Source organism: Elephas maximus, chromosome X, assembly GCF_024166365.1.
Source record: "Elephas maximus indicus isolate mEleMax1 chromosome X, mEleMax1 primary haplotype, whole genome shotgun sequence".
NCBI lineage: Eukaryota > Metazoa > Chordata > Mammalia > Proboscidea > Elephantidae > Elephas > Elephas maximus.
Genome location: NC_064846.1, coordinates 32,541,359 through 32,562,445, shown reverse-complemented (window position 1 = coordinate 32,562,445; position 21,087 = coordinate 32,541,359). Strand labels below are relative to the sequence as shown.

Below are 21,087 nucleotides of genomic sequence, written 5' to 3'. Positions count from 1 at the left end.
AGAAAGGGAGAATAGCTTCAGGGAAGGCATTTAAAGACTGCATAGAATTTATATGAAATTCTAAAGCAGACAAAACTAATCTTTAATGATAGAAATCAGAATAGTGGTTACCTTCTGGGGCCATGGGAAACTCTCTATTTTGATAGCTGTGTGGGTTACACCGGTGTATTCATTTGCAAAACTGATCCAACAGTACTTCTGTTTCTGTGCATTTTATTACATTGTATATAAATTTATCCCAAATAAAAAATTGCATACACAGTAGTAGTTAGACAAATACAAACTAAAACAGTGAAATACAATGTCTCACCCAGCAGATGAGCAAAAATAAAGAAGTCTGATAGTACCAAGTATTGCCAAGGATGTGGTGCAATAGAAACTTCTGTACATTGCTGGTGAGAGTGTAAATTGTTACAAGACCACCTTGCGGAGCTATTTGGCAATATCTAGTAAAGTTCAAGATTCTTCCTACCTCATGACCCACCCATTGAATTCATAGGTAGAGACCTAGAGAAACTCTTGCACACGTGCACCAGGATGCCTATGAAAGAATGTTTGCTGTTGCATTGTTTGAATAGGGAAAACCTCAGAAACAACCTAAACATAAAACAAGTAGAAAATGAATCAGTAGATTGATAATACAGTGGAAACCATACAGTAATCAGAATGAAAGAACTAAAACTACATAGTCAACATGGCTAAACTAAAAAAAAAAAAAAACAAACCACACAGTGTTGAATGGAAAAAGCAAAGTATAAAACTGCTGTAATGTTTACAGACATGTAAATATGTATTAAATGTACACAGATATACCTAGGGATGATAAATAACAAATTCAGGTTATTAGTAGCCTTTGGGGAGGAGTAGAAAGGGGAATAGCTTCAAGAAGAAAGGCTATTTATCTGCAGTGTTCTGTTTCTCTGTGTGGCGGGTACATAGTTGTAAATCTCTCTACCAGTGAGTATATTTTGGCTCAAACTCCCTTATTCTGTCCCAGACCTGGTTACAGTTCTCAGACTGGTAGCCAGTCTACAGACCACACTTTGAGGTGTACTGTTTTGTATGACGGAAGTATATCATGATTACAAAGAAATACTGACTAACACAAAAGTAGTATGTTTTGTAATTGATGTATCCTATTTTTTTTTTATCTTCTATCTTTAATGCTGTTCAAAATTGGTAAATCTGGACTGATGGGAACTAATCATTATTAATGACAGAAAATATTTGGATTGTACTTTACAGTTAGTTGATAAATTATTCTCTTCATGTATTGGAAACATAATTTAGCCAATAAATGCACTGAACTTAGTGTCAGAAGCCTGGAATTTGAATCATGGTTGTGTTGGTTACTTACTTTTATGACTTTTGGCATATTACTTCTTGAATTTTTCTGATGTTTGCTTTGCTCACCTGTAAAGTGGGAAGAATGTCTCCCTCACAGGATTGTAGAAATAAACATGAAGAAACTGAGAGAAAAGTGGTGCCTAGCACATGGTAGTCACACAAATGTTAGTTGAATTTTGATTGTAACATTATAAGCCATAGAATCCTTATGCTACTTGGATCCAAGGGTTGGATTTTTGATTTCCATTAGGCTAAAACTTTTTTGCGGATGGGAACCATGTTTAATTCATCCTTGTCTCTATCTTCAGTGCAGAGGACGTAGTAGCTGCTCAATAAACATTAAGCTTAAATGCCCTGAATTGTTTCATTTGATGTAAGACTCTGGTAGAAACAGAATTACCCCTGTGTAGTGATGAGGCTAAGATGGAGTGATGAAGTAGTAGTATACGCCCATGCTCACACAACTGAGAGTTGGTAGAACTGGGACTAGAATCCAAGTTGTTTGACTTCAAATCCTGTGCTCTTTCCAAAAATATGACTCGGGTTTGTTCTTCTATAGACATCTTTGGGGGGAAAAAAAATCATTGATAGCCTACAGTTTTACTGTATACTCTAGGGAGTAATGTAGGCTATCAACCATTATTCTGTTTCATACTTATTTTCTTTCCCTTTTGTTTAATTCTACTTAAATCACTAAAGGTCCCTTATGATATTTATGCTGTAAGATTACTAGGAGGAAAAGAAAGGAAAAAAAAAAAAACAGCAGCAGTTTTATGTATCAAAGCTTGTGTAATGGCTTCTGTTTCTTTTTAAGGTATGTTTACTTGGAAAAGTTCATGACCTTTCAGATGTCACTCCGAAGAGAAGATGTGTGGCTTCCACTGATGTCTTACCGAAATTCTTTGCTAGCTGGTGGCGATGATGACACCATGTCGGTTATAAGTGGAATCAGCAGTCGGGGATCAACTGTGCGGAGTAAAAAATCAAAGCCATCTACTGGAAAACGGAAAGTGGCTGAGGGCATGCAGCTTGCACTCAGTAAGGATATAGTTAATTCTCTTTATATGTATTCATAATGTTGGCCAACTGAATTGCCATTAAGGTTCATCTTATTTTGATATATGTGTTGTTTAATAATAGCTTATACAACATGACATTATTATGTGTAAGTGTGCTGTTTTAAGCATTTTATATGCATAGACTTGATTTTTACAACTCTGAAGTACATCCTCATTTTTCAAAATGAGGAAAATAAGTACAGAGAGATTAAGATGTTAACTACCAGAGCCAGGCAGCCTCACTCTAGAGCATCTGCTTTCTAATCACTGCTATATTGTATGCAGAGGGATATAAACTCAATATTATAGAGCCAGTCATTTCCTAAGAGATTGGATTATGTAGCTTAAGTATAGCAACAGATTCCGAGAGGTTGCAACTTTTGAATTTTTATGAAGCAGTCATTAATCATGAAGAAGTACAAAGTACTGTTTAGGGGCATTATGATATTTGAAGTTCTTGGACTCCTAGCACTCCAGATTTGGTTCAAAATGGGTCTGGGAACTACGTTCCTTTTCTTAAGAACCTTTGAACACATTCACATGGTCATCAAGATTTGTTGTAGACATTACTCCTGGGGAACAAACTACCCCAATATGTAGGGCGTAGCAATGACAGCTCTGTGATATCTGGTGCCTCAGCTAGGACAACTCAAAGGATGGGGCTGCAATGTTTTGGAGGTATCTTCACTTACGTATCTGAGGCAGGCTGTCAGCTGGGACCTCAGCCGGGCTGTCTGCCAGAACACCTACACGGGGCCTCTTCATGTGGCTGCCTTCCTTACAGCGTGTGCCTGGGTTCCAAAAGCAAGTGTCCCAAGAGACAGGAAGTAGAAGTTGCCAGTTTCTTAAAGCCTGGGCCCAGAAGCTGGCATGGCGCCACTTCTGCCATATTCTGTTGGCCAAGCAGTTGTAGAGCCCAGATTCAAGAGGAGGAGACATAATCCCCTACCTTAAAATGTGAGGAATGTCAAAGAATTTTAGGGCCATATTTTAAAATTGGTACATACTTCATCAGCCACACTTTATTATCAAGTATATGGTATTAAAAACTTCCTTGTTCCATGGATTGTTTTATTATCTTTTGTCCAATAACGTAGAGGCATTAACTTTGGTATAATTTTAGATTTGGCTTGTATACTTTCAGCATTCCAGCCGATTTAAAAAAATCTTTTATAGCAATCCCTAGGCAGTTGAGATGATAGAGTTGATGGTTTATAAGAAATTAAAAGAAGTTTTCCTTCTTTTTTTTTTTTCTTAAAAGTCATCAAATTAAAGGATGTTAAGTGAAGATCACTATAAATTTTAAGATGTTATTCTCATCTGAACCAATAGTTAATATTATGGATTTATGCTGGGCCATTAAATCCTTCTTTTCCTTATGAATTGGTGTTTATGTTTGGTTTATCAAACCAAATACTTCAAAAAGAGTCAGTACTCTCTTAGGTTTTTGAGAGAACCATAGAAATTCTGGTTAAAATCAGTAAGTTAAAAGAATGAAGGATAAACCTGCATAAATTGTCTTGGTCAATACAGTTTTGAAGACAAAATTGGAGCCTCAACACAGTGAAACTGAAAAGCTGATGTAATTATATCGCAAATTGTAAAATTTATGTCTATTACTGTCTGTTACTGTTAGCACATTGCTATCCATTACTAGGTATTAGCTATTAGCACGTTTTTCTTCTCACTCCCCTCTTAAAAACTTAACATGTGCATCTATATAAATAATCTTCTAGTAAGTTTTCTTCCACATTCACATTCAATTAATCAAGTGCTGTTGATTGTACCTCCCAAATATAAGATATTAAAAATTCCCGTTTAATTCAGTGACATTTGTATGGAATTTATCTTTTATTAATCCTGATAGCAACCTCAGACATTTGAAAAAAATAAAAAACTCATGTTTGCAGGTGTGAAACATGTTCTTTTTTTAGTCCAGTGCTTTGTGTGCATATGGATTTATTGGCCCTTTGCAGCATTATTAAGACTTGCTCAGATGTCTGCATCTCATAGATTGAGAACCACTTTCCCATTGTCTCCATTCCTGTTACCACTTCTTACTCATCTGGACTGTACAGTTAGCCTCCGAATTGGCCTGTTTGCTTACCAGTGTTCCTGTTCTTAAGTCCACCCTCCACACTGCCGCCACGCTAAATATGTCGTTCACCAAATCGCTTCCCTTCCTTAAAACTGTCAGCAGCAGTTCCTTGTTACCTTAACACAGCATACAAGACTTCGCACAAATTAATTCTTATGTCTTTATCTCATCTCATCTTTTCCACTCTCTTCAGTCTTTATACTCCAGGAGTACCAAGCCATTAGGTTGAGCCATATGAAATTGTTTTTATAGGTGAAAAAATAGCTGAGTATCAGCAAATTAGTATGGTCCAGTTACTGTTGTTTAATGCCTTAGTCCTTTTGCTTATTTTTCCCCTTCTGCTTAGAAAGCCCTTCAGAGCCCAGCCAATATCTCCTCTGTTCTGATTCATCTCATTGCTCCCATTCCACTGGTGCTACCTCTCTACTAGCCCATACCCCACTGTATTTCAGCTGCCTCCACAAGTAGACTTTAAGGGCAGGGTAGAGACTGCACCTTATTTACCTTTGTACCTCCGTGTTCCTAGCACTACACTAGCATATGGAATGCAACTAGATGTTTCTTGACCTGACCTGGTTATATTAGACATCTTATTAGTCAAAATTTGTGACCAAACTTCACTGCTGTTAACTTTCTTTTTCAGCTGAAGAAAGTAGCAGTAGTGACAGTATGTGGTTAAACAGAGAACAAACGCTGCACACCCCAGTTATGATGCAGACACCACAGCTCACATCAACTATTATGAGAGAGCCTAAAAGATTACGACCTGAGGATAGCTTCATGAGTGTCTATCCAATGCAGACTGAACATCATCAAACTCCTCTTGATTATAAGTAAGTACATTTGATAATTTTCTGTACTGTAACTTTATTAATTACATAGAAAAAAGTTACGTTAAAAGAAGAATAAAATTCTCCTTGAAGCACGCAGGTAACATGGATGTTAGCTCAAAGACAACAAGAGGAAGCAAGGCAACAGCAGGAGAGAGCAGCAATGAGCTATGTTAAACTGCGAACTAATCTTCAGCATGCCATGTAAGTGAGAGTGCCTTATTGTCTGAGTCTAGGAAGTTCACTAATTTATTTTAACATATTTTAATGTGTGCCTTACCTAAAAATTTCAGCAGACTCTCTAGAGTAACTAAGCTGAAATAATCAAGGAACTAAAAATTGGTCTTTCCAACAGAAAAAAAAAGTCTTTTTAAGTTCACTCTTAACTAGTTAGCCAAAGGACCAATCCTAGCTTGATCTGTTGGAAAAGTTTAAATACAAATCCTTGTTTATTTTGGTACACAGAATTATAGCCAAAAGTCCAGTTTTGTTACATCTTAATTGCTTCCCCTCATATCAGTTCAGGCCCTCATCTCTCACCTGAACTGTTGTGTTAGCTTCCTAACTGATTTTCTTCCCTGAAATCTCCCATTTATTTATCCCCTCACCAAACCCCTCCCCTTCTACCACCTTCCCCCCACCACTGCTTCATCATTCACACTGCCATTCAGAATTATTCTAGAATAAAAATTTGATCATGTAATTCTCCTACTTAAAACCTCTCCATGGCTCCCCATTGCCTGCAGAATAAAGTCCAAAGTCCTTAGCTCATGGCATGCAAGACCCTTCAAAATATGACCCTTCCTACATTTTAGTGTCATAACGCATCCCCTGGCAACGGGTAAAGTCATCGTAAAGGAACAAGCTCCGGTGTCACGTGAAGCTGCAGTCATCTCTGCTCCCATAACACTTTGTTCGTTCATATTCCTTACAGCATTTACCATGTGATATTGTAATAATTTGGTATGAGTTTCTCCCCTTCTCTAGACTGTGAGCTCCTCAAGGGCAGGGACCACATTCATTGCCTGTCAGTGCTTGGCACATAAAAGGTTCTCAGTAAATGTTCATTGAATGGTTAAATGCTTGCTGCTTTACAATTTTGTGGTTTAACTTTCAAATACTTTGTTTTTTACTGAAGTCTGTATGAGAACTTTATAAACCTTTCTGAAATCTTCATTAGCTTTGGCTCTTAAAGAAGTGGCAGACAGGCAGTCTTTAGATACTGTTTTTCATGTCTTATTTGGTATAAAGGGGAAGGTGTGATGCTTTTTATTAAGTTTTTAAGTTTGAAAGCTTTGAACTTGCAACATAATGTGATACGTTTTGATACCATGAGATAGGGATGTTAAACCCACTTCGTTTTTAAAAACCTATATATACATTTTTTTTAATGATAAAAGTTTCACTTATTTTTTTTTTCTTGAAAAATGGTCATTTACCAGATGAGTGGTAGCCTGTATAGATTGTGTTTAGTTACCTTCAGAATGGTATTAGGAACATCTGGAGACAAAGTATTCTCTATTACACGTATGTATAGCGATACCAGCCTGGCTAACATGGTCATCATCTGTAACACCACTTGTTTCTCTCCTCTTCTCAGTTTCTGTGGCTACATTTCCCTTAATATTTGTTCTTACTTCATGCTGAGTTCTATAGCTGATTCTTTGGCATCTAACCAGACACCAGCCCAGAAATTCTAGAATTCTGCCATGCAATCATTTGATTCATATCTCTCCCTGGGAACTTTCCACCAGTTCCCAAGATTTCTTCCACAGCATCTCTTTACACAGTACCATTTGTCATTATATTTTGGTTTGCAATTCATTTTAATTCCCAGCTATAGGTAAACTCCCCCAGGCAGCTCCAAGCGATTATCCCAGTAAAATAACTATCACCAGATAGTCTTTTGGTTGTTGTATCATAAGTGGTCTATTGCCTGGTACTTTAAAGCATTTTTGTTTTGCAGAAAGTTTTCTGTAATGGTGTCTGCCCTAATTATCTGGTTTTTTCCCCCCATAGTTCGTATCACATATATCTTTCTTATACTCCAAACAAAATGCAGAATGGATTTCTGGTTTTCGATAACATGGCCTGTAAAGCACACACATTCCCTTCCCAGTTACTTCCACCAAATATAGTGAGATTGTCTTTTATTATTCAGAACTTTTAGGAAATAAGGACCCTCGTCAACATATTTGTCTTCCCCACAAGAGGAAGCTTAAAAGATAGCCTAGATCCAGGCATCTTGTCTTTCTATTTTTATATCTTTTAAGACCCAGTGTTACAAATATCATGTAAGTTGTAAGCATTCAATAAATAACTGATATTTTTGTTTGTTTTTGGATGAGAAAAAGTTGGCCAGTGTGGTGAGCCAGTCACACTTAATTTCACTCTTTTATGTTGACTCTTTTATGCTGATCTGGACTAATTTGTGCACTTGGGTTTATTCTCTATAATTATGTGATAGCATACAGAGCTTTTGGTCTTAATTTTTAATTTTGATTTCCCATATATATCACAGCTTTGCATTTCATAGGGCACGGAATCCAAGTTCCAGTGTAAATATTGCTCATTTCTTTCTGAGGCAGAATTATTTTCTTCTTTTGGTATTTCCTTATAGCTAGCACTTGATGCATACATGCTTCTATTGCAATATTTACCACATTTTGTCATAAGTGTTTACCTCTGTTTCTCATGGTAGATTGTGAGCTCCTTGAGAGCAGGAACCATATCGTGTTCATCTTTTTTTTGCATCCATAGGACACAGTGTACACCTGGCACACAGTAGGCACTGAGTGAATGAGTGAGTGAGTGCCTGGTACTCATTACGCACTGAGTGAATGAGTGAGTGATTGGGTGAAATTAACATTATTTATTGATGAAAATAATATGTATCTGGAGAATGTTATTTTCTTTGGTCTCTGTTTATGTTTGTTTATTAATTTGTACCCTGCCTACTTTCAAAAAGGATTTGAGGTATCTTATATGTTCCCATGTGGGAATTTCTCATTGAATTTGTATATGGGATATCAGAACTATCAAGCTAAATGTCTTGAAAGAACGTAGGATAAACATAACTCCTGAACATTTTTAAACAAGTGAACATTGGGGTTTTGACATCATTGATGACATGATCAATGCCTAATCATTCTCCCTGACCTTTAATTCCATCATTTTCCATTAAAATTGAATATAGAGAGCCACATAGTTGCTGCCAGTATATTAATAGCCAGCGCATTAGTTCAGATCTTGACCTTTGTTTGTATTTCTCTAGTCGGCGTGGTACAAGCCTAATGGAAGATGATGAAGAGCCAATTGTTGAAGATGTTATGATGTCCTCAGAAGGGAGGATTGAGGATCTTAACGAGGGAATGGATTTTGATACCATGGATATAGACTTGGTAAGAAGCTTAATGATTTGTGTAAGATTCTCATTTTAGATTATTTGGAAATTATGTTGGGTAGTCTTATACTTGTCGTTTATTAGAGGAGACAAATACTTACCGTGAAAAATAAGTTCTGAAAAAAAAATTAAATAGTTTCCAGGTACCGTGAGATAGAAGATGATACTGGTGAAGAGTGAGCTTCTTGGCTCAAGTAGACACATGAGACTATGTTGGCATCTCCTGTCTGGAGGGGAGATGAGAAGGCAGAGGGGGTCAGAAGCTGGCCAAATGGACACGAGGAGAGAGAGTGGAGGGAAGGAGTGTGCTTTCTCATTAGGGGGAGAGCAATTAGGAGTCTATAGCAAGGTGTATGTAAATTTTTGTACGAGAGACTGACTTGATTAGTAACCTGTCACTTAAAGCACAATTAAAAAAAAAAAGTTGCCACGTGTTTAGATATACACGAAGGGTTTGCGGGGAGGGTGGTGAGTATGGTGAGTGTTAGGTCCTAGGTTAAGATGATAAAAATAGCGTGTTTGCCTTTGAGGCTAATTTAGGAATATATAGATTTAAAGAATATATTTTCCCTGTACATTATATCATATTGACTATGGAAATAAAATGATGTTTAATGGTATGAAGTTTTTCAAAAATATTTCATGGGATAGTATAGTATCACATAACCTTACAATTTTCTGTTTATTTACTGTTATCAAAATGTTACATTATTAACTCAATACTACCCTGTTATTGAGACACAATTCCGTATCAGATAATAAAGTAAAATTGCTTAAATTTTGGAAGCATCTAAGTAAATATATGTAGTGATGTGTTCCTTATTAATACAATAATTACATCAGATACATGATTAGAACTTTGTAAGTTTACAAAGTACTTCCACTTACCTAATTGTGCCACACATCTCACTCAGCTCTGTGATGAGCTAGTTTCAGTGGATTGAGGCTAGTGAAGCTTAGCCAGTTACCCTATCCAAGGAGACAAAACTAGGAAGCAGTAAAGCCGAGGCTAATCAGTTCTTCCGATTCTACTTTGTAGTATACCACGGTGTATCTCTAGTACACTTTGGTGCCTTTAAAGGAAAGTGAAGATTTGAGAGAGGCATATTAAGAAAGCAAGAAGAAAAATGAGCCTTCTACTTATTGTTTTTGAGAATAATTTTCCATGAATGAATTGCTTTTGTACTTTTAAACATTTTATAGTCTGAATATGGAGAATTTAAAGTATCATCAGGTACACTTGTAGTTACATAGATCATGTGAATACTTGATAAGTAATTTGAATGTTTTCCGTTATTGTCTGGTTTATAGAAATGGCAAGCGTGAGCTTATTTTTTTTCCCCTGTAGCCACCATCAAAGAACAGACGAGAGAGAACAGAACTGAAGCCTGATTTCTTCGATCCAGCTTCAATTATGGATGAATCAGTAGGTTTAATTTAAGTGTACCCCAGAATTGCAAAATCAGATGTATAGGCAATCCTTAAGTTTGAAGTTGAAGAGCTAGGACAGAACATTGAGAATGGATGAAAACAACTGGACATGAGAAAAAGAGGCAGGCAGGACTTCGGTGGTGGGGGAGGAACGTAGTGGTGGTGATAGATTAAAAGTGCCTTTGAATTCCTGGTAGGCTGGGACTTGAATGTTATATTATGGTATTTAAACTTTTTCTGTAGGTTTGGGTTGCCCACTGAAAGATTGCCTGTAAAAATTCTGGCTCCTCAGCCTGGCAAACAAAGCCTTTCATGGCCTTGCTCCTTGCCACCTTAACCTTGACCTTTTCCTTATACGTATCCTGCACTGCAGCCATGCCACATCTCATAGTTCCTCAAACAAACTGATTTTTCATGACTCCGTGATTTTGTATAAGCTTTTCTCTCTGCCAGGGATGTCCCTTTTCCATTTAGTGAATTCTTCCTTTAGTACTCATTTCTGACATTACCTATGGAGTTTTTGCTGGCTTTTTCAGATAGATACTTTCTTCTCTATTCCTGTAACACTTTGCACAGGGTTTTATTGTGGTAATTACCAGACTGGTGTAATGAGATAGGATATTCAACACGTCCAGGTCCCTCAGTAGACTGAACTCTCCAGGCAGGGACAACAATCTTAACTCATCTCGAGTTCTCCCTAGCAGGTGTTTAATTTGATTTGTCATATGAATAAATCATTGAAGTACTCTCCCATCTCACATTTAAGTGTCTATTCATTTATACTTCTTCCTCTTAACACCTACCTTAGGTGACTGTCATCGTATCTGAGGCCTGCCTTTTATGCCTTGATTTCTACCATTCCTTCATGTCTTTCCATACCTCGTAATCTGCTTTCAGATAGCCCTTGGAAGTATTTTGATAAACTAATATACACTAGCATGTCAAAGCCAGTTACAATTTTGACCCAAAGGAAGGCATTTCATAAAAGGGCAGATAGTAGAACCTTTGAACAGGCAGGCCACCTTGGGATCTTTTAAGTCAGTGTTTCTCAAACTCTAGTGTGCATATGGGTCATCTGGAGATCTTTTTAAAAAGTAGATTCAGCTTCAGTAGTTCTGGAGTGTGGCCTGAGGGTCTGCATTTCTAATGAGAGTGTGCGTTTCTAACAAGTGCTATCAGTGCTTTCAGGTCCAGGGATCATAGTTTATGTAGCAAGTCTTAAATCATAGTATTGCTCCTCCCCGTAAGTCTGTAGTTTTAAGTCCATATTGAGGTATATGGTTTCTTTGATATAGTCTAGGTGTATGTATCTTCTCAATTTGTTAAGGCAGTGATTGTGATGAGGAGTAAAAGCTAGAACGATGAAATGCTTTCACTCCATTTATTGAGCTGAATGTTGGTGTTAAGTGAATGACATCCCCTCCCTGCCCTTAAGGAGTGCATCTGGAGTATCACTTTGAGTGGAAGGACGCCAGTATTGGAGTGCTTACGTGCCTCATTGCACTAGGCCAAATGAGTTATTTTGATTCTCTCAGCAACCTTTGAAAGAGATGATGGGAGAGTCCCATTTTTACACCCAAGGAAACAGACTGAAGAGGTTATTCCGTGACTTGCTCAGAGTTACACCGCTAGTGTCAGAGCAGTGATTGGGTCCCAGTTCCTTTTGCTTTAGAAACCTTCTGGTGTCTCTTACTGTTGCACTTCCTAAAACTCCAGTCAGACCTCATTTGGAAGAAACACCAGTAAAATTAAGTTAGAAGTGCAAATGGTTAACTGTAGACAAAATTAATATGGGTAGTAAAGATCTCTCTCTCTTTTTTTCCCACGTGTTCATCTATTCAGGAGAATTTTAAGCATTTGTTTGCTTTGTCACTTGTCACTTACTAAACCCTAAAACAACCAAACCCATTGCTGTCAAGTAGATTTTGACTCATAGCGATTCTATGGGACAGAGTAGAACTGCCTTGCCTATAGGACTGGAATCTTTCCAGAAGGAGACTGCGCCATCTTTCTCCTGCGGAGTGGCTGGTGGGTTCCAGTCGCCAACCTTTCAGTTAGTGGCTGAGTGCTTTAATCACTGTGCCACCAGGGCTCCTTTGTCACTTACTAGACTTGCAAAAAGACTTTTTTTTTTACTTCATATTATTGGAATAATGAAACAGCAATGTAAAATATGTACGTACCTGGTTTTGACACTTAATATTTAGAGAAAACTACAATGTGAGTGAGGCCAAAGATAGGGCCCTAATAGTTACTTGTTATTTATAGCAACTTAATGAGTTGAAATTGACTTTGAGGGCAACTGGATTGGTTTTTGGAGAGACTTTTTTTAATTTGATAGTAGCTTAGCAGTTCAGCTGCTTCTGCTACTAAGATGAGGAAAATGAGTACATGTACCTATACCTGTAGTTTTACAGTATTACCACATGATGGCAGCAGCCTAATGGTACATAACTGAGTGCTTAGTAATCTCAGGGTCATGGTATTTTTTAGTCTTTGACCCTATTTTTAATAAAAGTTAATATGAGTTTATTTTTAAATAAACATTAAACTTCACTACGTGTTGTATCAACAGTAATTTAAAGAAATAGAATAACAGAAATTTCAAAATGTAAAAATCTTTGTTTGCCTTTATACAATGGCCTACACCTGTTTTTATTCAAGCCTATGATCAGTGAATCATCAAAACATAATAAAATAGGGATTTATGCCTTTTTATGCCCAGTTATAAGATTCTCTGATTCTAAATGAGGTAAAGCACGGTAGTATAGATACTTGAGGTTATTATAATAAATCCTAAATGTATCTTTTGTAATAACATGGCATTTATGTCATCCAGGAGTGATAATATAAAAACTCTGAGATAATTTTTTAATTGCATTATTTATATATATATATATATATATATATATATATATATATGATTCTAGATTTTTAATATAGTTGGTTTCATATCTGGAAACAAAACTGGTTTATCCCATTGTAGATAGGGAAGGATCATTTCCTGTTACTAGTGGACCAGTATTGCCACATCACACCAAAATCTGATATTTGTACTTTTTAAATACATGTGAGTTTATAAATGTTAGCATCAGAAACAGGTGGGTTTGTGTTAGTACAAAAAGAGAATAAGTATTATTAATGTTGCCCTTCTCCTGTGTTGAGCTTCTCTGACTAGAATTACCTGTAGTAAAAGGTTGGTAAAAGAAGGGCTCAGTATAGTGGAGTTAATTTAATGTTCTGTTGGAAGAATATAGTTAGAACCCAGTCTATACACAAACAGAATTAAAAAAAAAATCCGTTCAGGTGCTGTCTTACGCACTCTGAAAAGAACTTGAGTTCGTCTTCTTGCCACGCTTTATACTAAGATTTGTTAATTCAGATTTTATCCTTTCATCAGTAATCATCAGACCTTTCCTCACCCAGAGTCACAGAGTGTTACGGCTAGAAGGGACCTTTAAACATTACCTAGGCCTCTTTGGTGGAAACAGCCTGGCCACCCAAAATCTGACTCGGACAACAAAGAACAACCCTGAAGTTTGGGGGTGGTGGAGGACAAAGGGGGTATGTAGTAGTGGTGGTTACGGTGGATGACAAGTAAGAAGTGGGAAGCATTGATCCTTTTTGTTCTCTCTGCTGGGGATTCAAAACACTTTACTTGATAGTTCATTACAAAGAGGCTTCAATCACATATTTTCTTCTTCATCTGAAAATACACAATTCCTTCTGTTCAAAAACTTAGTGAGTGCCATGACTTTTGTTAAAGTGAGACTTTACTTACAAGTAAAGTCTTTTGTTATCTCAATTTCAGCCCATTACCTCTGGCTTTAATATCACTTCTTACTAGCTCATTATAGTATTTTAAAATATTACTTAATTGACATAGTAAATTTTGGGACTTTGATTGAACAGCCTAACTTTTAGTATACACAGATAAAAGGTATGTTCTGTTCTTGTTTAATTAACAAGGGAGAGTTGCCCTGTGATCTGCTTTTACTTTTAGTTAGTGACAAGTAATTAGATTTTACCTAACGTTTTTTTTCCCAACTGGGATATACAGAAAGACATCAGTATAAGTCAGTTTGCCCAGGTTTCCCCATACTTACTTGATTTCTTAAGATTTGTAGTTCTGTTCATTCGCTCAGGGCAGATTTTCTAAAGAAATCTTCTTGTTTTTTACATACTTGTATGTTCTTGGAGGTTTTTGCTCCGTGAATTCAAATGCTTTTTAAAAAACTATATCCACTTCGGAGTGCAAATGACCAAGTTTGCAAGGCTTTCTTAAACTCTGCCAGAAGTATTTGTCAAGGAGCACATTCATTTGTTCATTAAAATGTCGATTGCCTATGTTTTAGGGCATTACCTAGGTTTTACGGGTGTGTATATGCAGAAATAAGGCATAGTCCCTGCTCTGTAGAAGCTCACTGTGTAGAAATCATTTCTCAGTTGTATTCGTAAGGTAAGTAGCTAGCATCCTGATTAGTCCTGATTTTATTATTTTGTTATTTATTGATGGTCAGTTTAACTTTAGAATTATATATCTGGAGAGAGGGGAAGTTTTCTAAGTGATTTTTTTTAGCATGTTGTTAAGCATAACAAGTGTTAGACGTTTTTGTTTTTAATGTAATGTTTACATATATATTTTGCAAAGAAATGAATGGCTATCGTAACAAGATTTTTTTTATCTCCTCTCTCTCATTAGGTTCTTGGGGTGTCAATGTTTTAATACCAGTACACAATTAAATGTGCGGTGAAGTCATTTTCTAAGTGGAAGAAGAAATTTGAAAATAAAGTGTGGTAGATACAGTGATATTCTGTACAGATTTTTCTCTAAGGAGAATATGACATGCTTATGCTTACCAAGATCAAGTGCATTGAGGGGCAGTTTTGTTTGCCTGAAAAAAAGTAAAGGACAAGTAAACAATTTGATGATAAGCTACAGTTTTTCTTAGAAAGTAAATATTTTATTTATGCTCTCTGTTAGTTGGCTTTTGAATCAATTATTTCATGCTTTTTTTTTTTTAAATAACAATCTGAAGAGGTATTTGGTACAGATAGGAATTCTCTCACATTTATTTACTGGGTGTATAAATAATGATGACCTCTGCTGGATTTCTGTTTACATCCAAGAATCAAAGTTAAGGAAGAATTTATTTCCCCCATCCTGAAATTATACGATAGATCTGTTTTTAGCATTCTAAATTTAAATGCTTCAAACACCAATCAACAAAGCTTTGTTTTAAATATTGTAATTGTGGAGAATTATAAGCAGAACTTTTACAATTTTTTCATCTAAAATGTATTTTAAGATATTTTTAAAATTCAAGAGCTTCTCTATACTTTTCAGAAATATCCAGATGCAGTGAACTGCCAGAAGGTAACCAGTTTCAAACAGGCTTATCCCATTATCAACCCTGAAAGTTTGCTTGTCCTTTAAGATAAAAAATGTAATGTTGTGATATTCCTTCCAGTAGTGCCACTGTATTTTGTCTCCAAATAAAAGAAGCTTATTGTAGTATGTTTGCAGAAAAATTCTAAACAAAAATTATACAGCTTATTAGAGTGTGGGAATAGGGATCTAAATTTTAAATAAAATTATATATATATATAAATTGGTGCTGATTTTATAATTGCGCAGTTTGTTTAGTTTTTTCTTACTTTTAAATTCCAACTTAAAATTATGAGGTTTCAGAAATATATTGAAAGTTTAACAATGTTTAAAAATAGAAAAGCATGAGTGTTCATGCTTTAAAATGATTTTTAAATTTGTATTTTATATTGTTTTATCTATCTGTCTTTGCAAGCAGTCTTCAGGTTAAAGATACTTCTAACAGGTTACAGTACATTTCCTCTGTATGTAAATTAGATGGGATAATAGAATTCATAACCCATAATATTCTTTGAAAGCTAAGCTTTAAACTTCATTTTATGTCCTTTCACAAATTAGTTTAAAACAGAAAGTGGCTACTTGCCATTTTGACATCAACTCATTTTGCGAGGCTTAGGCAGCTAGACATCGTTTAAAACAAAATATTAACTTATATTACATGTGTATCTATCTTTTGTCAGTCGTCTCTCAGTTCTTGAGGTATATTATTTTAATCATTCCATGCCTTAATATGCTTGCAATACAAGAATATCTTCAGATGGGTGAATACCAAAAGGCTTCCAGTTTTTAGAGTCAGAAATCAACAAGCATTGGGCTGTGGTAGCCAAAAACCATAGGTTAGCTAAAAGATCATGATACAGTTATTTTATTAAATCTTGGTTAATAACAAATGAAACCAGACTTAACAAATTTTCCACCAACAAATATTATGTGCAAAAGTATTGCCTATGTTGTTTTCACACCACTGCATTTACTAGAACTGCTGAGAGGACTGTATATATGATTTTAAACCTAAGTTGATTTTTTTCCTCACTCTTGAAAGGAGTACTTCTTTGTGAAAGCAGTTCTTACAGCTTTGTTTTCAACCAGCTAAAAATGTTTTATATATTACTCTAACCTGTTGTCCTCCACATTCTATTGTCCTAATTGTACTGTTTTCTGATTTGTATTTATGTCTTGAGACAGTAACTTTTTGAATAAAAATAAACCTACAATATGTTGTATGTTTTATCTTTTGTAATTGATGGGGAGGGGTGGCTACAATGGTTTAGAAATTAACTGTTTAACTATGGCTTAGAAACGTGATACCTGTTGTTACCTCTCTAACATGTTTGAGTGGGAACAATTTATAGAAAACATCACCATTTCATATTTTTAGTAAATCTTGCATTTTTAAATGAGACTAAATCTCTAATTGGGTTAATATTTCAGGATAGAAGCTTGCAACCATATTATTTTAATCTTTATCTGATAGGGGTTAAACACTTTCAGATGTCTACATTGTTCATTCAGGACACATTCAAATGCTTAACTATGTGCTAGGCATGTTAGAGATCTAACACTGAACAAAACAAGCTCAGTCCTTCCCTCACAGATCTAGTGGAGAGAGAAAGAAAATAATTAAGCAGGAGAGCAGTGGGATGCAGACCTCAAATTCTTATAAAAAGACCAGACTTAATGGTCTGACTGAGACTAGAAGGACCCCGGAGGTCGTGGTCTCCAGACCTTCTGTTAGCACAAGACAGGAGCCGTTCCCAAAGCCAACTCTTCGAACAGGATTGGACTAGAATATAAGACAGAAAATGATGCTGGTGAGGAGCAAGCTTCTTGGCTTACACGTAATAACTCATTAAGCCTCATGACAATATGTGATACATGTTGATATCCCTGTTAACAAATCAGGAGGAGGTGAGGAAAATGAGGCACAGAGAGGCTGAAATTCTTGGGGCAAGGTTATATGGCTAGTGAGTGATGGTACTGGCATTCAAGCTCAAGTAGTCTGGCAGCATGGCCCTCTATTAGCCACTAAGCTTGAGTAGTCAGTACTGTTAATAGGACTTTAAGTCCTGAGAAGCATTGAAACTATTTGACACGTAAGGATAAATAATTCATATTTGCTCATTACGCCACGGTGAGGAAATGGAGCTTCTTTAAAGAGTCCAGCTGGCTAGCGAATTGAGTGGTGTGAATAAACATTGTCCTTACTGTGCTACACAGCTGGCTTCTATAAAGAGGATATAAATTAAATTTGAGCCTATCACGTTTTTAGAAGTTGGGAGACTGGGAAAGAACAGTAGGATAGCCCAGAAGAGATCTTTTCAACATCCTGCCACAAAGAGAACTTGTATGGTTTCATTTGGATGAGTTCCGGGTTGGATAGATGATTCTGGTGGTTGTAAAGAAAAAGGAGCCAGTGAAACACGAGGCCTTTGGTCCTGAAGAAACTAGGTGATGAAGTTTACCGAACACATCATTTCGGTCAACAGGTTTTAATTGTCTACTGTATGCCTGGCACTGTGCTAGCTGCTGAGCAGTAAGATAGACTGCTTTCAAATTGCTCACAGTTCCACTTGGGGTTGGAATGCAGAGGCAGAGCTAATATAAAATTGGAGTTAAGTTCAATGTTAGACTTTTACTGGGTGTTTAAATAAATAAGTAATTTTTTTGGTGGGAGCACAGATGAGGGTTACTAAGAGTAGGTGTGCTCTGCGAGGCTTCTTATAAGGCTACACTTGAGGTTTTCCCTGTTTTATTAAGAATTTTCACACAACAGTGAACACATACGTACTTTATCATCGAATCTGTCTTATCAGTTTATATATTTCAAAGTAAATTACAAACATGGGTACACCACCCCCTAAATACTTTTGCATGTATATCATTAAGAATTGAGTATTTAAATGGTCTGACTGAGACTGGAGGGACCCTCTGCTAGCCCAAGACTGGAACCCATTCCCAAAGCCAGCTCTTCAGACCAGGATTGGACTAGACTAAGGGATAGAAGGATCAAGTAGACACGTGAGACTATGTGGGCATCTCCTGTCTGGAGGGGAGATGAGAAGGCAGAGGGGGGCAGAACTGGTTGAGTGGACATGGGTGGTACAAGGTTGAAGGAGTGTGCTGTCTCATTAGGGGAGAGCAGCTAGGAGTACATAGCAAGGTGTGTATAAGTTTTTGTATGAGAGACTGACTCGATTTGTAAACTTAAAGCACAATAAATTTAAAAAATTTACTGTTTATACCATTTTTTATTTTGATGTAAAACTTATGTATAATGAAACAAACTGTAAGTGAATATTTGCTGAGTTTTGATGATAACCCAAGCCCCTATCAAAGGTATTGACCTTTACCATGAACCCAGAAAGTTCTTTTATGTCCCCTAGTCAATCCCTGCTCCTGTCCCTCCTACAAAGGCAAAAACTATTATTTCCAGCATAGATTAAATGTGGCTGTTCTAGAATGTAATGTGAGTGGAACCATGGAGTATGTATTTTTTGGTAAAGTCTCTTTCCCTTGGTGTAACGTTTTTAAGATTTATCCATGTTGCATGTATCAACAATTCATTCCTTTTTATTCCTGAGTGGTATTCGATTGTAAAGACATAATGGTTTATCCATTCACTAGTTGATGGACATTTGGATTATTTCCACTTTTTGGCTAGTACGGACAAAGCTGCTGCTTGACTTGAATTTTAGAGGCTGAGAGGCATGCTAATTGAAAGAGGACTGGGTGACCTACATTGAGAATTTTAGACAAAGGAGATAGCATAAATGACCTTCATGGTTGTAAGAATTACTTAATTGCTTATGGGTGGGCAGGGCAAGACCAGAAGATAGTTGACCATCCACTACCTCATGTCAGCTTCAAAATGGAAAAAAAAAATTCATAACTGGTACCTATGGTAACTTTGGTATTTTAGTTTTATGTGTGATGTTCTCATAATTGGCAAATATCCAAAACAGTGCCTTTAAATGAGCCGTGATAAATTGGTTTGTTTAATAATATGGATGTTTTGGTCACATTAGGCCTTCTACTATTGAGGAAAATAGTACTTTTCCTGCAGTGTATTAGATGTGTAGTTCTGTCAGTAATAAGCTGTAAATTCTTGAAAAGTAGGTTCCTTCATCAAAATCAGTTCTGGGCTAAAAATGCAAAAATGGAAGGTCAGTTTAGAGTGTTTGCTTTGTTGTTTGTCCTCTGCCATCTTAAGTTTAGAGTATGTTTAAGTTACCTTTTAAATGTACAATATTTATAACAGAATTATGACTAACTTGAAGACATAGTAGGTAATACTTGTTGGGTATTTACTGTGTGCCAAGCACTATTCTATGTGCTTTATTGTTTGATTTTTGCAACACACTTGTAGTTGCTATTATCAGTATTTTACAGATAAGGAAACTGATGAACAGGTTAAATTAACTTGCCTAAGAGTACGTAACATGTAAATGATGTCGTCTCGATTTGAATCCAGGCCATCTGACTTCACAGTCTATGCTCCTAACCACTTCCCTTCATCTTCCCGCTACCAAAGGTACCCACCTACTTGTGTCTATATTCATATGCTCTGTATTTCCTTCTGTTGCCGTGGATAAGCTGTCCCTGTTTCTAAGGCACTGGAGCCTGCAGTTAATCCTCTCTCTCCCTTCCCCTGCATTATTGGTTTCCTCCTCAACTGGATGAATCCTAACAACACGCAACATCTCCCATCTTAAAACCCAAAACAGACACTCCCTTGACTAAACATTCCCCTAAGCCCATTTCTGTCCTTTTGCTGTCTACTAGTCCCGTTCTCCCTTGAATGCACTCCAGTCAGGCATGCATTCCTACCACTCCTCAGAGACTATTACCAAGGTCCCAATAACCTTCATCTTGCCAAATAATCTTGCCCGTGTTCTTTTCTCTAACCTATGTTCAAACTATAGTTTGCTTCTCCAAATCACAGCCTCTCCCAGTGTGCCCAAGGCCACCCCATCAATGGCAGGTTGAGAGTTATGCCCTTTGGCGCAGTTTTGGGGATCCCTTTCTGGCAGCCATTTCCCTGGGAACCTACAGAAGGGTTCTCCTATGTGGCTTCCTCAAGGCCTGTGCAATAGTGATTGAAGGCATCCAAGCACACAGTTGGTCCCCATTTGCCTTTAGCAACAGAGGAAGAAGGAGAGGAATAGGAGGAGGATATGGAATGTGTGGCTAATTGCCTCCGTGAAGAACTGCCTCCTCTGCATGAAATCACAAGAACTGGATAGTGCCCCACTACTATTACTGAACATTTTGCTCAAAGATTCTATAGAAGAATTCTGATCAAAAGGGGAAAAATGCAGAACAGAATTTCAAATTCTCGTGGAATCCAGGTCTTCTGGAGCCATGGAGGCTGGATGGATCCCTGAAACTATTGTCCTTAAACCAAAATATCCCCTGAAGTCTAATTAAAACTGGACGGTTATTTAGCTTACCTAGTAAAGAATGTCTACCTTGAGCATTATGTTCTTTTAACATCTGTCTATACGGGATTAAATTGACAACAACAACTTGAA

The 21,087-nt window shown here is 36.7% G+C and overlaps 1 protein-coding gene across 6 annotated transcripts in view; it reads left to right on the top strand.

The window, feature by feature from the left end:
* The window catches only part of STAG2 (stromal antigen 2), a 133,349-nt gene extending 116,570 nt beyond the window's left edge, over positions 1–16,779 (top strand). For 5 of the 6 annotated variants that reach the window (XM_049871230.1, XM_049871234.1, XM_049871231.1 and 2 more), the window contains exons 29-34: positions 2,162–2,385; positions 5,147–5,336; positions 5,427–5,537; positions 8,608–8,734; positions 10,085–10,162; positions 14,870–16,779. In XM_049871230.1, coding sequence (XP_049727187.1) covers positions 2,162–2,385; positions 5,147–5,336; positions 5,427–5,537; positions 8,608–8,734; positions 10,085–10,162; positions 14,870–14,893 — 754 coding nt within the window. In that variant the 3' untranslated portion in view covers positions 14,894–16,779. The remainder of the gene's footprint in view (positions 1–2,161; positions 2,386–5,146; positions 5,337–5,426; positions 5,538–8,607; positions 8,735–10,084; positions 10,163–14,869) is intronic. The other variant, XM_049871235.1, reaches the window with a different exon arrangement.
* Positions 16,780–21,087: the final 4,308 nt, after the last annotated feature.